Source organism: Pithys albifrons, chromosome 25 (assembly GCF_047495875.1).
Source record: "Pithys albifrons albifrons isolate INPA30051 chromosome 25, PitAlb_v1, whole genome shotgun sequence".
NCBI lineage: Eukaryota > Metazoa > Chordata > Aves > Passeriformes > Thamnophilidae > Pithys > Pithys albifrons.
Window position 1 is genome coordinate 6,216,346 of NC_092482.1, and position 19,609 is coordinate 6,235,954.

General features: G+C 51.3%; 4 protein-coding genes across 4 annotated transcripts; 2 read left to right on the top strand and 2 right to left on the bottom strand.

Moving 5' to 3' along the window:
* Positions 1-1,383: 1,383 nt before the first annotated feature.
* LOC139682765 (feather keratin 1-like) lies at positions 1,384-1,691 on the bottom strand. The gene has a single exon (XM_071577320.1). It carries the CDS (start codon positions 1,687-1,689, stop codon positions 1,384-1,386), a length of 306 nt encoding a protein of 101 aa, XP_071433421.1. The 5' UTR covers positions 1,690-1,691.
* Positions 1,692-4,822: 3,131 nt separating this feature from the next.
* LOC139682772 (feather keratin 1-like) lies at positions 4,823-5,128 on the top strand. Its single transcript, XM_071577331.1, has one exon. The coding sequence runs from the start codon at positions 4,823-4,825 to the stop codon at positions 5,126-5,128; it is 306 nt and encodes a 101-aa protein (XP_071433432.1).
* Positions 5,129-10,664: 5,536 nt separating this feature from the next.
* Positions 10,665-10,972, bottom strand: LOC139682676 (feather keratin 1-like). The gene has a single exon (XM_071577156.1). The coding sequence runs from the start codon at positions 10,968-10,970 to the stop codon at positions 10,665-10,667; it is 306 nt and encodes a 101-aa protein (XP_071433257.1). The 5' UTR covers positions 10,971-10,972.
* A 4,001-nt stretch (positions 10,973-14,973) lies between these two features.
* Positions 14,974-15,777, top strand: LOC139682762 (feather keratin Cos1-2-like). Its single transcript, XM_071577317.1, has 2 exons — positions 14,974-15,109; positions 15,452-15,777. The coding sequence occupies exons 1-2, from the start codon at positions 14,974-14,976 to the stop codon at positions 15,775-15,777; spliced, it is 462 nt and encodes a 153-aa protein (XP_071433418.1).
* Positions 15,778-19,609: the final 3,832 nt, after the last annotated feature.

Consider the following 19,609-nt stretch of genomic DNA (forward strand, 5'->3'; position numbering starts at 1 on the left):
ATAAAGTACAGCCTGGTTTCTCCATTCCCTCTCCTGTTGCTCTCTGTGGATAATCTTGTTTTGAAACTCCTTTACCAGAACAGTGGCAGTCATGAAGAGGAAGAGAAATGGGTACTCCTCTCTTCTGCTCTGCTCTGCTGTCCCCTCCTCAAAGAGGTAGACAGTGGGATTGGGTGGACACTCAACAAATTGGTGCATGACATCAAGCTGAGGAGATACATGGTTTAGAGAAGCCCTGCAGAGAAGGAACCAGAGATAATGGAAGTTGAAAAATAGCACATGAGCCAGCAATGTGCTCTTGCAGCCCAGAAATTCAGTCATGTTCTGGGCTTCATCAACACAAACATGGCCAGCAGGTCAAGGGAAAGGAATCTCTGTTTCTGGTCTCCTCTCATCAGACTCAACCTGGAGATTTATATTCATTCTGGAGTCCCTATTTCAAAATAGAAATCGACACATTAGAGCAGCTCCAGAGAAGGGCAGCAAACATGGATGCATCACCTGTGCTACGATAATGAACTGAGTGAGTCAAGGTTTTTCAGGCAGAAGAACAGCTCTGGCGAGAGCTTATTGCCACCTTTCAACATGTAAAGGGGATGTACAAGGAAGTTGTGGAGAGATGTTTGCTCAAGGCCTGTAGTGACTGCACAAGGAGCAACAGTTTTATACTGAAATATGCAGATAAGAAATAACAAAGAAATGGATGATGATGAGTGTTATAAGGCACTGGAAAAGATTGTCTAGAGAATGGTCTCTTCTAAAGAGACTCAAGGTCAAGTTTAAAGGACTTTTAAATTATGTGGTGCAATGACAGATGTTCCTGTCCATGGCAGAAGGGTTGGAATAATAGCGTTCATTAGTCTCTTCCAAGCAAAACCATTCTATGAGTCCATGATCCCTTGGATGTGTGAGAAGGCAAACACAGCACCGTGTTGCTCCCCTTGAAAATCCTGTGGCTATTTAGGGTTCTCCTGGAGTGTTATGGGAATTGATACCTATGTGTGGTCAGTAACACATTCAGTGCTCAGTACTTGTGTCACTGAGTTGAATTTAGCAAGGAGAAGGAAAAGACATGCGAAGTGGCTGTTTATTAAAGACAATGGAGTGTAATTATCTCCTGACCCAAACAGACAGAAATTCAGAAACCAGAGGATCGCTCAATACACCACTGAGCTCCCTCAGGGCCAGCCTGTGTCCACAAATGATGCAAAAGTATCCCCAAGAACTCCCTGCCAGAAACACCCTGAGGCAACAACTGCGCCCTGGGAGTGTCTGCAGGAGAAAGGATGACACAGAGGCGTGGGCTGGGATGAGGCAGAATTTAATGAGGCAAAAGAGGGAAAAGGGTGGATCCATGTGGAGACCCCAGAGCAGAGAGCAGCTTCAGCAGGGGAAGCACCTCCTGCCACAGAGGCCACTGCCGAGGCCAGAGAGGCCAAAGCCCCCAGAGTTGATGGGCACTCCCTGAGAGCTGAGGATGCTGCCAACGGCAGCGGAGGTGGAGGATCCCACGGCGGTGTTCTGAGGGAAGGAGCTGAGGATGGGGCCGGGCAGGGTCACCACCACGGGGGAGGGCTGGATGGCCACGGTGGAGTCCTGGCACTGCCTGACACAGGGCTCATTGCAGCTGTTGGCCAGCGGGGTCGGGCCGCAGGGCTGGCAGGGCAGGCACGGGGTGTAGCACGACATGTCCTGGGCTGGAGATGCACCTGGCACAGAGGGTAGAGGGAAGCAGAGCAGGGGAGGTGGGTGAGGATCAGCCTGTCCCAGCACCACCAGGGACCCAATGCCTGAGCTGGAAAGGAGAATTGAAGGCTGTGGAGGAGGCACATGGGCTCTTCCTCTCAGACAAAGTCCACCAGGCCCTGAAGCCCAGCAGGTCCCCAACTAGCCCAGAGCTGTGGTGATACTTCTGCCAAGACCCAGCAGGCACACACCACCTACTCCTCTCCCTCTCCCACAACAAGCATCTCCAAGACCCAACATGGGACAGAGGGACATGTGTGTGCTGTGAAATCCCAGAGGAGAAGCAGAAAAGGGAGAATGGGCTTCAAACTCACCTTGTTCCAAAGGAGATGGAGCTGAGTGGAGTGAATGGGAGAGTGGGGAGAAGAGCCTGCTTTTATACTGCTCCTGCACTGCCCCAGGCCCACAGTCACTCCACAAGGGCAGTAATTTTCCTGCAGACTCATCTCCAGAGAAAAATATCCAACGCAATGGCACAGATTCAGGTTTTGTTTCCATCTACGCTGCCATTTCATTTCCTCATTTCTGACATTCCTGCCCTGCTTTGCAGGATCCTTTCATGTTGTGTGATGGGAGGCCCAAGGATGTCCCAGGCAGAATGCTGTCAGTGGATGCACAAGTTGTGTCCTTAGTGCTGGAGGGTCCTGTGCAGGCAGGAGATGTTGGCTTGGGGCAGTGAAAAGCAACTGTTTCCAATACCCTTTGCAGGAAGAGGCCCATGTCTGTCCCACACTGCACATGTCAAAAGAGCCTCCAAAAGCTCCTTTTCAGGGACATGTCACTCATTTTTCTCCCCTCTCTCAGCTCTCTCCAAAGATCACGAGCTGTGGCATCTCCAGGCAGCCAGGCTGTGCCAGTGGTTTCAGGTCTCTTCCTCTTGGTGCCCTTTGCTCTGGGGAGGATGTTTGCCAGGCTGGCTGAGTATGCAGGAGGGGGTTAGGAAAGCCAAAGCCCACGTGACATTGAATTAGGCAAAGCACAAGGAAGGCAAGAAGAAGGTCTTCTCCAGGCAGGTCATCAGCAAAAGGGAGGCTTGGCCAAAGGCAGCCCCAGTGAGGAACAGGGCACCTTCCCTGAGGGCAGACGGGACATACCAGGCACAGGTACTCACTCCAGTGGTTCTTGGACTTCGTTTTTTTCTGCAAGGAATTCCTACCAGGAATCTGAACTCCTGATGCTCCTCAGATTATCTGGATCTGGGAAGAATTCCCCACAGTTCAACAGGATCAAGTGTGAGAACATTTAAATGGATTGGACTGACAGTGTGTGATTTGATGGCATGCACCCAGGAGGGCTCGTTGGTGTATGAGTACAAGGTTGTTCTCAACTCCCTTGGAAATCACAGGAGTCATAAAATGCATGTGAGGACCAGAAACAAGCTGGAGGACTGGGTCCACACAAGTTTTACTCCCTTCCAGAAGTGGACAAAAAATAAATCTTGCATCCATACAGGAAAACCTCTTCCATCACTGGATCTTACAGCCTTCAAACTCTTCTGTGGAGCCACATTTCTGGGGATGCTCAGGGAAGGGATGTGCTCACAAGGGCCCTGGGTACAAACCCAGCTTTTAGATTACACCAAGGGATGCCCTTCCCTGCCCTGCAGCCATGGAGGCAGCTGGGACGTGTCCCAGGAGAGCAAGGGAATGCCTTCAGTAGGCAAATTTCCAGGGATGGACTCTCCCTACCTGTGGTTAGACATGCTCTAATTTTGGGTTGGCCTTTGTCAGGCTTTTGGTGTGCTGTGGGCAGGCCCATGTCCCACACAGCTGAATTCCTTCCAGCCAGGGCAACTCCATCCCTGTCCCAGTAAACCCATCTCTGAGCTGTAGTGAGGAACAGCTCCTGGCAGCCTCAGGGCCATTACCCTCTCCATGACCTGCTTGGCAGCACCCCCACAGGCCAGGGGGCTGGTAGGATTGTCAGTGTGTTTTGAAAAGGTGCCCATGGCTTTGGCTGTGCTGCTGGTAGTGCCCTATGCTGCTGCCAAAGTTTGTGGTAGTATGAGCAGAGCACAGGTCCAAGGTTTATCAAGGAAACAAGGAATCTGAGACAACAATATTCTCCTTCTGCAAACCTAAAGATAGCTTGGAGACCACAGAAACTGCCACACAAGTGGATGATTTTGGAAAGAAATTGGCAATTGTTTCCACAAAAGGAGAAGATTCCTTGGAGTGAAGGCCTCTGACAAGAGTAGTGCAGCCCATCTATGGATAGAGGCAATGCCCAGTGATTCCTGGAAGGAGCAGGGACAGGGAGGGGGCCGATAGTCAGGCACACCAGCCTTTGGGCACCCAGGAACGCAGGGCCTCGATGGGAAGATGTGACCATCTCTCTGAACAGGGAGCGGAAAACAGCACCATCAGATTTCCCCAGAACTCAAGGTGCACAGGTCCCTCCAGCAACTGGAGCACCTCTTCTACCCATCCTCATGTGCACCTGACCAGGAAATCCTTAGGCTTCTCATCCGGGTGCTTGAAAAGTGCCTCTGTGACCTTGCGGGCATGTCAGAAATGAGGAAATGAAATGGTAGCGTTGATGGAAACCAAAACACAACCTGGGGCATGAGGAGGGATATTTTGCTTTGGAGGTGAGTTCTGTAGGAAAATTACTGTCTTTGTGCAGTGATTGTGGGCCTGGAGCAGTGCAGGAGCAGTATAAAAGCTGGTCCTTCTCACACTCTCATCCACTCCTCTCACCTCCATTGCTTTGGGAACAAGGTGAGTTTGGAACAATTTATTCTCCTCCTTGGGATTCTTCTTGTCCTTCTACTCTTTTTCCGTCTCATCCTCCTCGGGGATTTCTCATCACTTACCTGCCTCCTTGCCCACTACTGGATCTTGAGGTTGCCTGCCATGAGAAATGGAAGGTGTTGTAAGGAGAGACGATGTCCAGGGTGAGGTGTTTCCTGAGCTGTGTCTGGAGGGGAACTTACTGCACTTGGTCATGTTTGGTGGGCTCCTTTAGACTCAGAGAAAGGGTCCCCCTCGTGATGTAAGGACAGACTGATCCTCACCCACCTCCCCTGCTCTGCTTCCCTTTGCCCCCTGTGCCAGGTGCATCTCCAGCCCAGGACATGTCGTGCTACACCCCGTGCCTGCCCTGCCAGCCCTGCGGCCCGACCCCGCTGGCCAACAGCTGCAATGAGCCCTGTGTCAGGCAGTGCCAGGACTCCACCGTGGCCATCCAGCCCTCCCCCGTGGTGGTGACCCTGCCCGGCCCCATCCTCAGCTCCTTCCCTCAGAACACCGCCGTGGGATCCTCCACCTCTGCTGCCGTTGGCAGCATCCTCAGCTCTCAGGGAGTGCCCATCAACTCCGGGGGCTTTGGCCTCTCTGGCCTCGGCAGTGGCCTCTGTGGCAGGAGGTGCTTCCCCTGCTAAAGCTGCTCTCTGCCCTGGGGTCTCCACTTGGATCCACCCTTTTCCCTCTTTTCACCCATTAAATGCTGCTGCATCCCAGCCCACGCCTCTGTGTCATCCTTTCCGCCGCAGACACTCTCCCAAGGCACAGATGTTGTCCCAGGGTGTTTCTGGCAGGGATTTTGGGGGATGTTTTGCATCATTTGTCAACACAGGATGACACTGAGTGTCCTCGGTCCTGCATTGAGTGACTCTCTGGTTTCCATGTTTCTCTGCCTTCTTTGGTCTGAAAAGAATGACAGAATCATGGCTTGGTTTTGAAGGGACCTTAAAGCTCATCTAATTCCACTTCTCTTCCATGGTCAGGGACACCTCCCACCAGTCCAGGTTGCTCCAAGCCCCGTCCAACCTGGCCTTGGACATTCCCAGGGATGCGACAGCCACAGCTTCTGTAGGCATCCTGTGCCAAGGACTCACCACCCTTATAGTAAAGAATTTCTTTCTAATATCCAATCTAAACCTACCTTCATTCAGCTTAAGGCCAGTTCCCCTTGTCCTGTTACTCCATGCCCTTGTAAAAATTCCCTCTCCAGTTTCTTTGTAGGTCTGTGCAGGTACTGGAAGGCCATAGTTAGGTCATCCTGAAACCTTCTCTTTTTCAGGCTAAACAATCCCAGCTCTCCCAGGCTTTCCTCCCAGCAGAGCTGCTCCAGCCCTCTGATCATCTTGGTGCCTCCTCTGGACTTGCTCCAGCAGCTCCAGGTCCTTGCTGTGCTGGGGCCCTGGAGATGGAGGCAGCTCTGCAGGAGGGTCTCAACAGAGCAGAGCAGAGTGGCACAATCACTTCCCTGGCCCTTCTGGCCACATGGCTTTTGATGCAGCCCAGGACACCTTTGGCTTTTGGGGCTGCAAGATCACAGTTGTGGTTTGTGCCAGGCCTGTCATCCAGGGATGCCCAAGTCCTTCTTGGCAGGGCTGCAGAGAATAGAATAGAATTGCCCTGTGTCATGGTTCAGGAAGGGTATTCCCCAATCCAGTGCTCCCACTGGAACTCTCCCAAACCAGACCCCACCAGCTCACTCTTCCCCTTCCCCTCTCCTTTCCTATTTGGGGATGGAGATGAGAATTGGAGGCACAAAAAGTGAAAATCACAGGTTAAGATAAGAACACAGCAATGAGACAAGAAAACAAACAGCGGCAGTAATAATATTAATAACAGAAGTGTACAAAGAAAGGGTGATTTATGTACAAAAGGCTCACCCAGCCACACCCAACATGGCCACAGCCACTGGTACCCATCCCAGTACTCTATCCACTGCCTTGCTCCACTGGAAAGGGGCACCTTTCCTCTGGGAAGGGAGAGACAGTCCCTTTTGCTTGCCCTGGCAATGATGTAAAATGGTATGGAATAAGTCTTAGACACACTCACAGCCACACCCCCTCAGGTACTGCAAAAATAAATTAACTGTCCTGGACGAAACCAGGATACCTGAAAATATTAAAATTTCCCTACACAGCCCCGGGAGAACCAATGACTTTATTAGTACATCTTTTCCTTTTCCTTGCTAAACTCAACTCTGTGACACAAGCACTCAGCAGTGCATGGCTTACTGACCACACACTGGCACCAGCTTCCAATCAGACTTCAGGATAACCCTTCCTAGCCACAGGATTCTCAAGGGGAGCAGCACTGCAGTGGCTGCCTTCTCACACACCCATATTATCATAGATTCATTGTAGAGTTTTATTTGGCAGAGATCATTAAAGATCATCTAGTCCAACCCTCCTACCATGGGCAGGGATATCTGTTACTACAATGTGTTACTCGCAAGTCCTTCAAAACTTCCCAAGATGGGACACCCCAACCTTTTCCAGTGTCTCACAACACTCATCATCATGTATTTCTTCCTTATGTCCCATCTACATCTACCCTATTTCAGTATAAAACTTTTGCTTCTTGTCCAGTCACTACAGGCCTTGAGCAAACATCTCTCCACAATTTTCTTGTACATCCCCTTTACATATTGAAAGGCCTGTATTAGGGTGGGTTCAAAGAGATGCTGGAAAAGTGAGACTAAGCACCGTCAGGAGTTCAGCTACACAGTATCTTTATTACTAGAGGTGGTGAAGTCACTGAACGAGAGACACAGAGAGAGAGGGAGAGAGAGAGAGAGAGAGAGAGGGAGAGAACAAAAGCAACACGTGTAAATATCCCTTGCTCACCCAGGGGTTACATAGACAGGTTGTCCTACCGATCCAGAATAGTGAAATCTCCCCAGAGGCAGGTGCTGCATCCTCTAGGCTCAGCTGGCTCTCACGAATAGTGGGTGTCCCCGCTTTTCCAAGCAATGATGTCCTCTACGTGAAGCAAGCAGGCACCAGAGCATGAGTCAGTCTGCAAGTGAGGTCTGACTGGGCAGGTGTGGCCAGCACCGCTGTTTTGGGCTGAGCTGGCAAAATGCCAACTGCCTAACACAGAGGGTTAGAGCTTTTCTCCTCTTCTCACTGAGAAAAGGGAGAAAGGAAAAAAAACCCTAGAAACTCAAACGAGTTTATACTTAAACTAACTATATATATATTTATGCAGAAAAGAGAAAATTAAAAGGAAACTACAATACAACACACACTTACATGAGTCAGATGTTAGATATAAGAACAATTTTCTATGTCCCACCAAAACCAGATTCCAGCACTTTAGATCCATAACCACCCCAAAAGACACTTAGGAAGAAACAGGAAGTGTAACAACAAAATGTTTCTACTTCCCTGAAGCTAAACCAAAATACGGTGCAGCAGTGGCAGAAGCAGGTCCCAAGACAGCAGGGCAGCAGCAGCGTTTCCTGCCTCCACTGCAGACATGATGGAACTGAGTGAACACCTCCTATGGGAGACGGGTCTGGACTGAACAGACGATCCAGTATGAATTAGCTGTAGCAGACGTTTTATTAATGTCCATACAACACTTATACACCTTTGGGTACAGGGTTCATGCCCGAGGTTCGTGGCTCAGCACTTAACGATTGGCTGATGGCCTCGTCCACGCGGACAGTAGACCTTTGTTATTGGTTACCCCGAGGTGTTCACGAGCCGTCGCTGACAGCCCGTCCTGTTGCCAACTCTGCAGCGGGCAGCGTTCAGCACCCCCAAGGCTGCACCGCATTAAGCCACAGAGGCAAACGCAGGATTTCTATTAAACAGATCTTGGCCTTTTGGCCTAACTGCATATAAAATTCCTACAACCTCCTACTCCTGTATTCATATCTCAGGTTTGCGTCATCTGCTATGAAATATTTCTTTGGTTGCTTAAGTTAGGTGATACCTGTCTCTCCTAATCTACACAGATTCTCTGAGCTGCCAATTTGAGGCCTGGCTAAAACTACCACAACCACCCGGGCAGAGGCCCCTGACTCCACCCTCTCATTATGTAAGGGTTCCCCTTCTGCGTGCACGGACATTGGAATACCCTCTGGGCATGGATGTAGCTGCCTTGAGGTCTTCATAAAATGGGTCTGGGGGCAGCCTTCCTCTCCTTCCTCTTCACTTTCTCTTCACCAAATGTCCTCTAAATGTCATCAGTGAAAACCATTTATCTTTAGTTTAAACAGAGCTTGGTCTTCAAGGGCGAAGCCTCCCACTTATCAATGCTTGTTACCAGTAGCTCCTTAGGAAAAGAATAAACTTTTTCCGGGTGGCCAACCAAAACGCAGACCAAAACTGTTAACATCGAACTGATTCCCAATACAAGGTCACAATAGATCTCCCCAGAGCTGCTCTTCTGCCTGAAAAACCTCGACTACTTCAGCCTTTCTCCATAGGAGGGATGGTGTATCCATGTGATCATGTATACAGCCCTTCTCTGCAGCTGATCTTACAGTTCATGTCTATTTTGAACTGCAGACCCCTGAGTGGTTGCAGAGATCCAGGTAGGGTCTGACAAGAGCAGATGAGATGCCAAAAATCCCATCCCTTGACCTGCTGACAAGGTTTCAATTTGTGCAGCCCTGGACATGACTGAATTTCTGGGCTGCAAGAGCACGATGCTGGCTCATGTCCAATTTTTTAATGTCCACTATCTCCCAATCCTTCTCTTCTGGGCTGCTCTCCATCCATCCATCCATCCATCCATCCATCCATCCATCCATCCATCCATCCATCCATCCATCCATCCATCCATTCTTGCACCCCCCAGTCTGTATTAATTTTTGAGATTCTCCCCAAACAGTTGCAGAACCTTGCTCTTGATCTTGTTGAAGTTTCCAAGATCCACATGTAACCAGTCCTCAAGTCTTCCAAGATCCCTCTGGACTGAAGTGCAGTTATTGCTCCCCTCAGCTTGGGGTGATGCACAAAATACACTGCAGGTGCACTCCCTCCCAGGATCTTTGACAATGATGAACATAGCTAATAACACTGGTGCCAGCATGGACCCCTGAAGGACACCAGTGATCCCTGGTTTCCATTCAGCCCATGTACCACTGACTGTGACTGTGGGTGTAGCCAAGCTTGTGCTTGTGCTGCTGAAAGGGTGAGAGACACTGGTGGTGTCAGTGGAGAAGCCTGGCCTGGGGATGTCTCTTGGAGTGCAGCAGTTCCACAAGCTCCCGCATCTTCTCTTTTGTCCCTTTCCTTCTTAAATTTATCTCAGCTGAAGAGTACCTGTGTCTCTCCCAGTTGTCCCCCATCCCACTGAGACAGCAGATCAAGAGAAGAGCTGGCCAGTGCTCAGTGCTGACTGCATTAAACACATTCCCAGGGGCCCTCAGCCAGTGCATCCCCCCCTTGCCCTGCTCCTTCCCTGTCTCTGCCCAGGCCTTCCTGGGGGAGGCAAAGGACACAAGCCTTGCTGAGTGTAGGGAAGAGAATGCTTTAGAGGGAGACCAAAAATCATCTCTCTCAGTTAGGTCACTGAAGAACATCTGGTTGTATTCTCGAGTCCCAGATGGACAGAGAAGTTTAGAAAACAGGGTAACCTATCCTGTGCCTAAGAATATTCAATACAAGCCTGTGTTAACAGCCAGTGCAAAACCAACCCCACCAAACCCTTCCCACAAACAGCCCCCAGCAACAAGCCTTTTGCTGGGCATGTCAGGAGAGGATCTGAAGGTGAAATGATGGGACAAAGACTGGATTGCGATGCAGAAGAACTTTAATAAGTCAAAACAGGAAAATAAGCTTGATCCAAGCATAGACCTCATTGCAAGGAGCACCAGGGGCAAAACCAGTCAGTGAGCAAAGGCTGAAGTGGAGACCAAACCAGGTGTCCATTTGCCTGTCCCAGGGAGGGAGCAGGGCCAGCAGGGCCCCCCTAGGCTGGCTGTGAGAGGCTCACAGCCCAGGGGAACACAAGGGAACAAGGACACAGGATGGAAAGGAGAGAGTGGCAGAGGGGAGAGGCAGGGCTGGGCTGTGCTTTGGCAGAGCCCAGGCTGGCCCCATCCTTCTGCCAGGGCTGCTGGGGTTGCTCAGTCCCTTGGGAAACAGAAGCCTCTCCTCTGTGTCCAGGGCACTTCCACCCCGTGTGTCCCTGGTTCCTTCCCCAGGGCCATGGGCAGCAGCTTTAGCAGGGGAAGCACCTCCTGCCACAGAGGCCACTGCCGAGGCCAGAGAGGCCAAAGCCCCCGGAGTTGATGGGCACTCCCTGAGAGCTGAGGATGCTGCCAACGGCAGCAGAGGTGGAGGATCCCACGGCGGTGTTCTGAGGGAAGGAGCTGAGGATGGGGCCGGGCAGGGTCACCACCACGGGGGAGGGCTGGATGGCCACGGTGGAGTCCTGGCACTGCCTGACACAGGGCTCATTGCAGCTGTTGGCCAGCGGGGTCGGGCCGCAGGGCTGGCAGGGCAGGCACGGGGTGTAGCACGACATGTCCTGGGCTGGAGATGCACCTGGCACAGAGGGTAGAGGGAAGCAGAGCAGGGGAGGTGGGTGAGGATCAGCCTGTCCCAGCACCACCAGGGACCCAATGCCTGAGCTGGAAAGGAGAATTGAAGGCTGTGGAGGAGGCACATGGGCTCTTCCTCTCAGACAAAGTCCACCAGGCCCTGAAGCCCAGCAGGTCCCCAACTAGCCCAGAGCTGTGGTGATACTTCTGCCAAGACCCAGCAGGCACACACCACCTACTCCTCTCCCTCTCCCACAACAAGCATCTCCAAGACCCAACATGGGACAGAGGGACATGTGTGTGCTGTGAAATCCCAGAGGAGAAGCAGAAAAGGGAGAATGGGCTTCAAACTCACCTTGTTCCAAAGGAGATGGAGCTGAGTGGAGTGAATGGGAGAGTGGGGAGAAGAGCCTGCTTTTATACTGCTCCTGCACTGCCCCAGGCCCACAGTCACTCCACAAGGGCAGTAATTTTCCTGCAGACTCATCTCCAGAGAAAAATATCCAACGCAATGGCACAGATTCAGGTTTTGTTTCCATCTACGCTGCCATTTCATTTCCTCATTTCTGACATTCCTGCCCTGCTTTGCAGGATCCTTTCATGTTGTGTGATGGGAGGCCCAAGGATGTCCCAGGCAGAATGCTGTCAGTGGATGCACAAGTTGTGTCCTTAGTGCTGGAGGGTCCTGTGCAGGCAGGAGATGTTGGCTTGGGGCAGTGAAAAGCAACTGTTTCCAATACCCTTTGCAGGAAGAGGCCCATGTCTGTCCCACACTGCACATGTCAAAAGAGCCTCCAAAAGCTCCTTTTCAGGGACATGTCACTCATTTTTCTCCCCTCTCTCAGCTCTCTCCAAAGATCACGAGCTGTGGCATCTCCAGGCAGCCAGGCTGTGCCAGTGGTTTCAGGTCTCTTCCTCTTGGTGCCCTTTGCTCTGGGGAGGATGTTTGCCAGGCTGGCTGAGTATGCAGGAGGGGGTTAGGAAAGCCAAAGCCCACGTGACATTGAATTAGGCAAAGCACAAGGAGGGCAAGAAGAAGGTCTTCTCCAGGCAGGTCATCAGCAAAAGGGAGGCTTGGCCAAAGGCAGCCCCAGTGAGGAACAGGGCACCTTCCCTGAGGGCAGGGGATACAGGAATGGGGGAGATACTCAAACGGTTCTTTGTCTTTATTGACAGGACTTTCTGTCAGGAATTCAGGCTCCTGATACTCATTGGAACATCTGGAACTTCCCCACAGTGGAACAGGATCAGGAGGGGAATATTTAAAAACATTGGTCTGACATGAGGGTGTGTGAACTCATGTTGTGTTTTCATTGGTGTCACTACAATGTCTTTTTCGAATCCCTCTGAAAGTCACAGCAAGTACAGAACATATTTGAGCCTTGGATAAAAAGCAGTGGGTTTCCTGTGTTCAAGAGGGGCATGAAAGAGGCGTCAGGGAATGACAGGGCAGTCAGACTGACCTTGATGTCTGGAAAGACCATAAACTGAATACTAATGAAATCCAGCATGAAAGGACAAGAAGTTGACTGTGAGGGGTCAGCACGGATTTCTGGGGGAAAGCAGGGCTGAGCAGCCTCATGGCCTTTTCTGATGACATGCCTTGCTCTGGTGTGTGAGGGAAGTACAGCAAATCTTCATCTAGATGTTCATCTCACCTAACTAACCCTTCTGAAGCTGTCACCTCTAACGATGCTTAGAGACCACCTGATGAAATACAGGCAAGGGAAGGGGACAGTGCAGGGAACTGAATTCTGGCAGGGCTGCAGGTCTCCAAGGGTTGGGATGAGTGGTATGAAGTCCAGGTGGAGGCCAGTCACTCTTGGTGCACTGCAGGGAGCCAGGCCTAGGTCATATTGTTTAAGCCTTTCTAGCAACTTACAGGAGTGGAAGAATCACACCCTCAGCAAGTCTGCAGATGCTCCACCATTCAGGGTAGGAGGTGCTGATGGAGCAGATACTTTGGTGTTGCTTAGAGACATGGGCAGGCTGGAATGTCATGAAGTTCAGCCAGAGGAAATGCAAAAATCTCTTTATGCAAAGTCCTGCATCACTATAAGCTTTGCAGCAGAGGACCTGGGTCCTGGCGGACACCACGCAGCAACAGCGTACCCGAGTGTAAACAGCATCCAACAGCTTCCCAGGCTGCCTTGGGAAGAGGGGTGCCCTCAGACCACAGAATGTGATCCCTCTTCTCTGCCCAGCTCTGCTGAGGTCACAACTGCCATAGACTGTGTTGAGCTCATGGCTGGGTAGTATGAAAGTGGTACTGCCATAGTGGCCACAAGCACTGGCCACAGAGATGAGCAAAAAACATTATAACAAAGTTCATTGTGGTGCTGTGTCTTGCAGGGCAGATAGAGAGGAACAGGCAAAAAGCACCAAGAGCAACATCCACCCTCCAACAGCAGTCAAAAGCAGACCAAGGAAAACACGGTCCAGTTGCTGACGGGGGTGGCTGATTTCCTGAACAGTGGACAGAGGATGGGCTGGGCACAGTCAGTGCCTGCTCCCTCTTTGTCTTCCCCTAAGAGTTCTCCCAGGCTGCTGTGCCCTCTGAAAGAGCTGAAAGAAGGAAGGGAGCCCTCCCAGTACTGAGTGGGCATCAAATCAAAGACTACCTGAGAAAAGTCAGCCCATACAAGGTGACTGATGAGCCACAGGGCAAAGCTGCCACAAAGGGACACCCAGACCACCACGAGGACTGGGCCCACAGGAGCCCCATGGCACTCAAGGAACCCAGATGGCAAGTCCTGCACAAGGAAAGAAAGAACCTCTTGCATCAGGATGGACTGGGGACAGAACTACGCTGTGATTTTAGAGCCCTCAGACCTCCTCTGGGTCGATCTGACCACAGGGTGGGGTCAGCCTTGGGGAGAGACTTGGATGTTGGAAGGGAACAGACACACAGGCCTTCCCTTCCTGGCCAAGAAGACTGTGCTGCAGTGAGGAGCCCTCCTAAATGCTTTCTGGAGGGAAAGAAAGGGTTGTAGAAAACAACTCCCCACAGCCTAGGACACTTCCCTGGTTCCCAGGTGATACATTTTCTCCTGGCATTAGGCCTTCAGCACACCTCCCCTGCCATGCCCCAAAGTCCTCCCCAGCCTGAAACAAAATCCAGCACTACTGGGGAGCCAAGGAAGTTTCCCCCAGCTCCCCAGCAATGAGGCCTCACAGGACTCTGAATACACCTGGGGATGCTCAGGGAGGGGATGTGCTCACAAGGGCCCTGGATACAAAGCCAGCTCTCAGACTACACCAAGGAGCAAAGCACTTCCCTGCCCTGCAGCCATGGAGGCAGCTGGGACGCGTCCCAGGAGGGCAAGGGAATGCCTTCAGTAGGCAAATTTCCAGGGATGGACTTTCCCAACCCATGGTGAGTCACATTCTCATTTTGGGTTGGCCATGTGTCATCCTTTTGCTGTTGAACCAAGGAGTGTGTGTTGTCTGCAACCTTGGGTCCCACATGGGAGCTAATTCCCCTCCAGCAAGGGCAGCTCAACTCCAGGGACCTGAAAAACCCCTTTCAAGCACTGGGCTGTGTCCAGACCCACAGCCCCAGGCAGCCCCAAAGGCCATTGCCCTCAGCCAGACCTGCTTGGCAGCACTGCCAAAGATTGGGAGCAGTCATGGGACTGACAGTGGGTGTTGGAAAAGGGGCAGTGCCCCATCCGGGTCAGGGTGCAAAGTGTGCAGCCAAATTGCCTGGTGGGGTGAGGAGAGGGGGAGGAAGATGCTGTCCCCAGAGCCAAGACATCCCTCAGGGAGTGAGGAAGTACCAGCTCCATAGGGATCTACTCAAGGCTTGATTCCTGCCCATAATGATGTGTTCCTGCATGAGAAGTCCTTGGGCTTCCCATCCCAGTCCATGAGAGGACTCTCCATGACCCAGTGGGCCTGTCATCAATGAGGAAATGAAATTGCAGCAGTGACAGAACCCAAAACACACACAGCCTGTGGCATTAGGTTGGGTATTTTTCTTTGGAGATGAGTCTGTTGGAAAATTACTGCCCTCATGCAGTGACAGTGGCCCTGGGGCGGTGCAGGAGCAGTATAAAAGTGGGTCCTTCTCCTCACTGTCTCATCCGCTCTTCTCAACTCCATCTCCTTGGAGACAAGGTGAGTCTGGAGCTTTTTCTCATCCTTCTCCTCGTCCCATGGGACTTTTCTGTCCATACATGCTTCTTTGTCCCATGCAGGTTCTTGCTGTGGGTGAGGGAAGGGGGCAGAAGTTGTGGCATGGGGAAAGTCTGGGCTTGTCTGCGGTGTCTCCTGAGCTATGGGACAGGCAGGGGTCTCCTTTGGTTGCTCTTGGCAGGGCTCTTTTAGAAAAAGGAGAAGCCTGTGGGTCTCTGTACTGACCCTGGTCTTGTCTCCAGATCATTCCTCTGGTCCCTGGTGGTGCTGGGACAGGCTGATCCTCACCCATCTCCCCTGCTCTGCTTCCCTCTACCCTCTGTGCCAGGTGCATCTCCAGCCCAGGACATGTCGTGCTACACCCCGTGCCTGCCCTGCCAGCCCTGCGGCCCGACCCCACTGGCCAACAGCTGCAATGAGCCCTGTGTCAGGCAGTGCCAGGACTCCACCGTGGCCATCCAGCCCTCCCCCGTGGTGGTGACCCTGCCCGGCCCCATCCTCAGCTCCTTCCCTCAGAACACCGCCGTGGGATCCTCCACCTCCGCTGCCGTTGGCAGCATCCTCAGCTCTCAGGGAGTGCCCATCAACTCCGGGGGCTTTGACCTCTCTGGCCTCGGCAGTGGCCTCTGTGGCAGGAGGTGCTTCCCCTGCTAAAGCTGCTGCCCATGGCCCTGGGGAAGGAACCAGGGACACACGGGGTGGAAGTGCCCTGGGCACGGAGCAGAGGCTTCTGTTTCCCAAGGGACTGAGCAACCCCAGCAGCCCTGGCAGAAGGATGGGGCCAGCCTGGGCTCTGCCAAAGCACAGCCCAGCCCTGCCTCTCCCCTCTGCCACTCTCTCCTTTCTGTCCTGTGTCCTTGTTCCCTTGTGTTCCCCTGGGCTGTGAGCCTCTCACAGCCAGCCTAGGGAGGCCCTGCTTGCTCCACCTTCTGTGTGGATTGTGCAGATGGACATCTGGTGGGGTCTCTATCAGAGTCAATGGGCATGGTCTCTTGTATGCCACTGGTTCTGTCTGCACTGAGACCTCCATTCAGATCACCATTTTTCCCCTTTTTTGACTCAATAAATTTCTAGTGCATCCCAGCTCATGTCTCTATGTCATTCCTTCCACAGCATATGTTCCCTCAGGGTGTGCATGGAAAATGGTGTCTCTCAGGGCTTCCGCTGGGAGGGGGCTGTTGAGGTTGGCTGTGCAGAGTTTGTCAGCTGAGGTTTTGCAGTGAGTCTGCTCAGTCAGGAGTTTTGTGTACCCATTAGTTTCCAAAGTTCTCTGTCTATCTGGAAGTGGAGTGACCAGTGTACCTTCATCTCTACCATCTGCTTTGTTGTGCTTCCCCTTTTCTTTTGCCTTTTTAAGCTCCTCACTGCAACACAAGTAATCAGAGGGAGGAAGTATGAATGTGTTATTGACAAGGCACAGGTAATGTTTCCTCAGGAAAGCCCAGGACTTCTGATGGTGTTTGACTGCTGGGATGACTTCTATGCACTCCACTCGAGGTACAGAAGGACTCCAGACATGGAATGGTGTGGCATAAAAGCACTTTATTAGGGGAGTATCGGATATATAGGGTTTCTTGGGGAAGGATCTGGAAACTGGGAGGGAAGAGCAAGGGGATTGGACAAAACTAGGAGTTAAGTGTGTTGCTGAGGAAATGAAGGAACCAACAGGGAAACAGCAGTCAACCAGTGAGGAAGAGAGATTAGGCCAAAAGCAGGAAGAGAACTCAAGGGATTATGGGGAGGAGACAACATGAATGAGATGACTAAGGAAAAACACCAACTTGGCAGCCATTTTGGAACACTAAAATATGGGAGGGGTGACACTACAACCAGAAGAACTCTTAAACCCATACAATTTAGCATGCAACATCCCTATGTTAAACTGTGGTCATAAATTTAGTTTCTGACATTGGTGCTGACTGCTATAATCCTTCCTGATCATCATAAATCCACTGCCAGTAGTACTTCTTCCATTCCTGGTATGAAAGCTGTTCTCCCACAGGGATCCTGTCCTAAGAATAGCATTGAGGCTTAGAGTTGTGGGGTGAGGAGAAGACCAGGTGGAAAATAAAAACATGAGAACAGGAAGGGAACATACTGCCACAGCATCTCTAAGAAAATTCATCTCAAGAGCTGGAGACCACAGGTCTTGTGGTCTTTTAGTTGGTTCCAGGATGCTTTTTGCAATCTGTTGTTTCCCTCAATGAAGCACTAAGGAGAGCTCCTGCCCAATGTCTGTGTCCCTGGCTGGGAAGCTGAGCCCTTCCTCATCATTGCTGGCCTTATCCCCAGCAGGCAGAGGCACAAAAGGGCAGTTCTAGGACCATAGGATCATACTATAGTCAAGCTGGAAAGGACCTGCAGGGGTCATGAGGCCCAACCCTTTGACCCAAGCTCAGTCATCCACGAGCATCTAAGGAGGGAAACTGCACAACCTCTCCAGGCAATTGTTCCACTGCTTGACCCTCCCCTTGGTGAAGAACATTTTCCAGCTATTTAGTCCAAACCTCTCATTTTTCAATGTGGGTCCAATGTGTCTAGTCCTCCAACCATACACTGCCACAGTGTTGAGCCTGGATCTGTGTTCTGGGGCTCCTCACCAAAGCTACTCCAAATCTGTTTTCAAGTCTCCCACTAAAGCCTTCTTTTCACACTCAAGAATCCCTGTACCTTCAGCATGTCCTGCTCAGGGAAGTACTCCAGCTCCTCATAATCCAGGAAATCCTCTGCTGAACTCACTTCCACTTGGTCAAGGGCTTTTTTGTACCTCACCTTTCTGTGTCTCAGAGCAGTATCTGGGATGCCATCCATGGATGCTGAGCAGAGCAGCATCGTCGCTGCCATGGATCTCCTGGTTGCTCTCCTGTTCACACAGTCCAGGGGGTTGAGGACAGTCCTTGGGGTACAGGCACAGGCTGGGCAGTGGCATCTGTTCTCATGGAGTCACTGCAAAGGCCCCTTTCCCTGGCCCTGCTTTGGGGCTGCTGCTTGCCAGGTTCTGAGGGAGGTGTGGGCAGTTAGGGCTGGTTGCTCCCAATCAGCTGCCACTGAGGGCTTTGGGTGGACATGTGTTGTTGTGCCCAGCTGTGTCCAGCAGCAGTTCAGCCACTGCCCTCCCTCAGCTGCTCCTGGACAGCCCTTTGAGACACTGTCTCAGATCAAAAGAGACTAAGATGTCTATCAAGGAAAGTGAGGAACCTTCCTGGGCTAGGAAGGAGGCCTCTTCCCAGCAACCACCATAACATTTAAAATTAAGATAGTTTAATCAGAACAAGTATAGAAAAAAGGATAACAGTTCTTTCCTAGAAATATATATATGTATATAAAACTAAAACAAGAACAGAACAAACAGCAAAACCGTAACCAAAACTTTCAAACAAATCCAGTCCTCTCCCTGCCCCTTTGGTGCATTTCTATGTGCTAGACCTACTGTTTACAAACAGAGAGGGGCTGGTGGAAGATGTAGTGGTTGGAGGCCGCCTGGGGCACAGCGACCATGAAATAATAGAATTTTCAATACTCAGAGTTGCAAGGAGAGCCATCATTAAAACCTCTACACTGGACTTCTGGAGGGCAGATTTTGGCCTATTCAGAAGACTAATTCAGAGCATACCCTGGGAAACAACCCTTAAAAACAAAGGGGACCAGGAGGGATGGACATGTTTCAAACAGGAATTTTAAGTGCACAGGAACAGGCTATACCAGAGTGCCAAAAGGCCAGCTGGAGGGAAGACAACCAGCTTGGTTAAATAGGGAGATTCTGAAGGAAATCAGAGATAAAAAGAAAGTTTACAGACTGTGGAAAAAAGGGCTGTCTACTTATGAAGAATACTATGAAGATAGCTGGGTCATGCAGAAAGAAGATCAGGGAAAGAAAAGTGCAATTTGAAGTTAATTGGGCTAATTCTGTTAGGGATAACAAAAAGTCCTTCTACAAATACATTAATAGCAAAAGGAGAGGCAAGGAAAACCTCCATTCTCTGTTGGACTTGGAGGGAAATGTAGTTAAGGAAGATGAGGAGAAGGCTGAGCTACTTAACACCTACTTTGCCTCAGTTTTCACCAGTAAGACAGGTGGCCCTCAGGACAACTGGCCCCTGGAGCTGGTAGAGAGAGGAGCTGAATAGCTCCCCTGTATTCCAGGAGGAAATAGTGACTTACTGAGCCAGCTGGATCCTCACAAGTCTATGGGACCAGACAGGATTCATCCCAGGGTGATGAAGGAGCTGGCAGAAGAGCTTGCCAAACTGCTCTCCATCATCTTCCAACAGTCCTGGCTCTCTGGGGAGGTCCCAGATGATTGGAACTTGGTGAATGTCACCCCAATCCACAAAAAGGGCTGCAAGCAGGACCCTGGCAACTCCAGGCCTGTCAGCCTGACCTCAGTGCCTGGCAGGATTATGGAGAAGATCATCCTGAGTGCAATCACACAGCACCTTCAGGGTGGACAAGGGATTAGATCCAGCCAGCATGGGTTTGGGAGGGG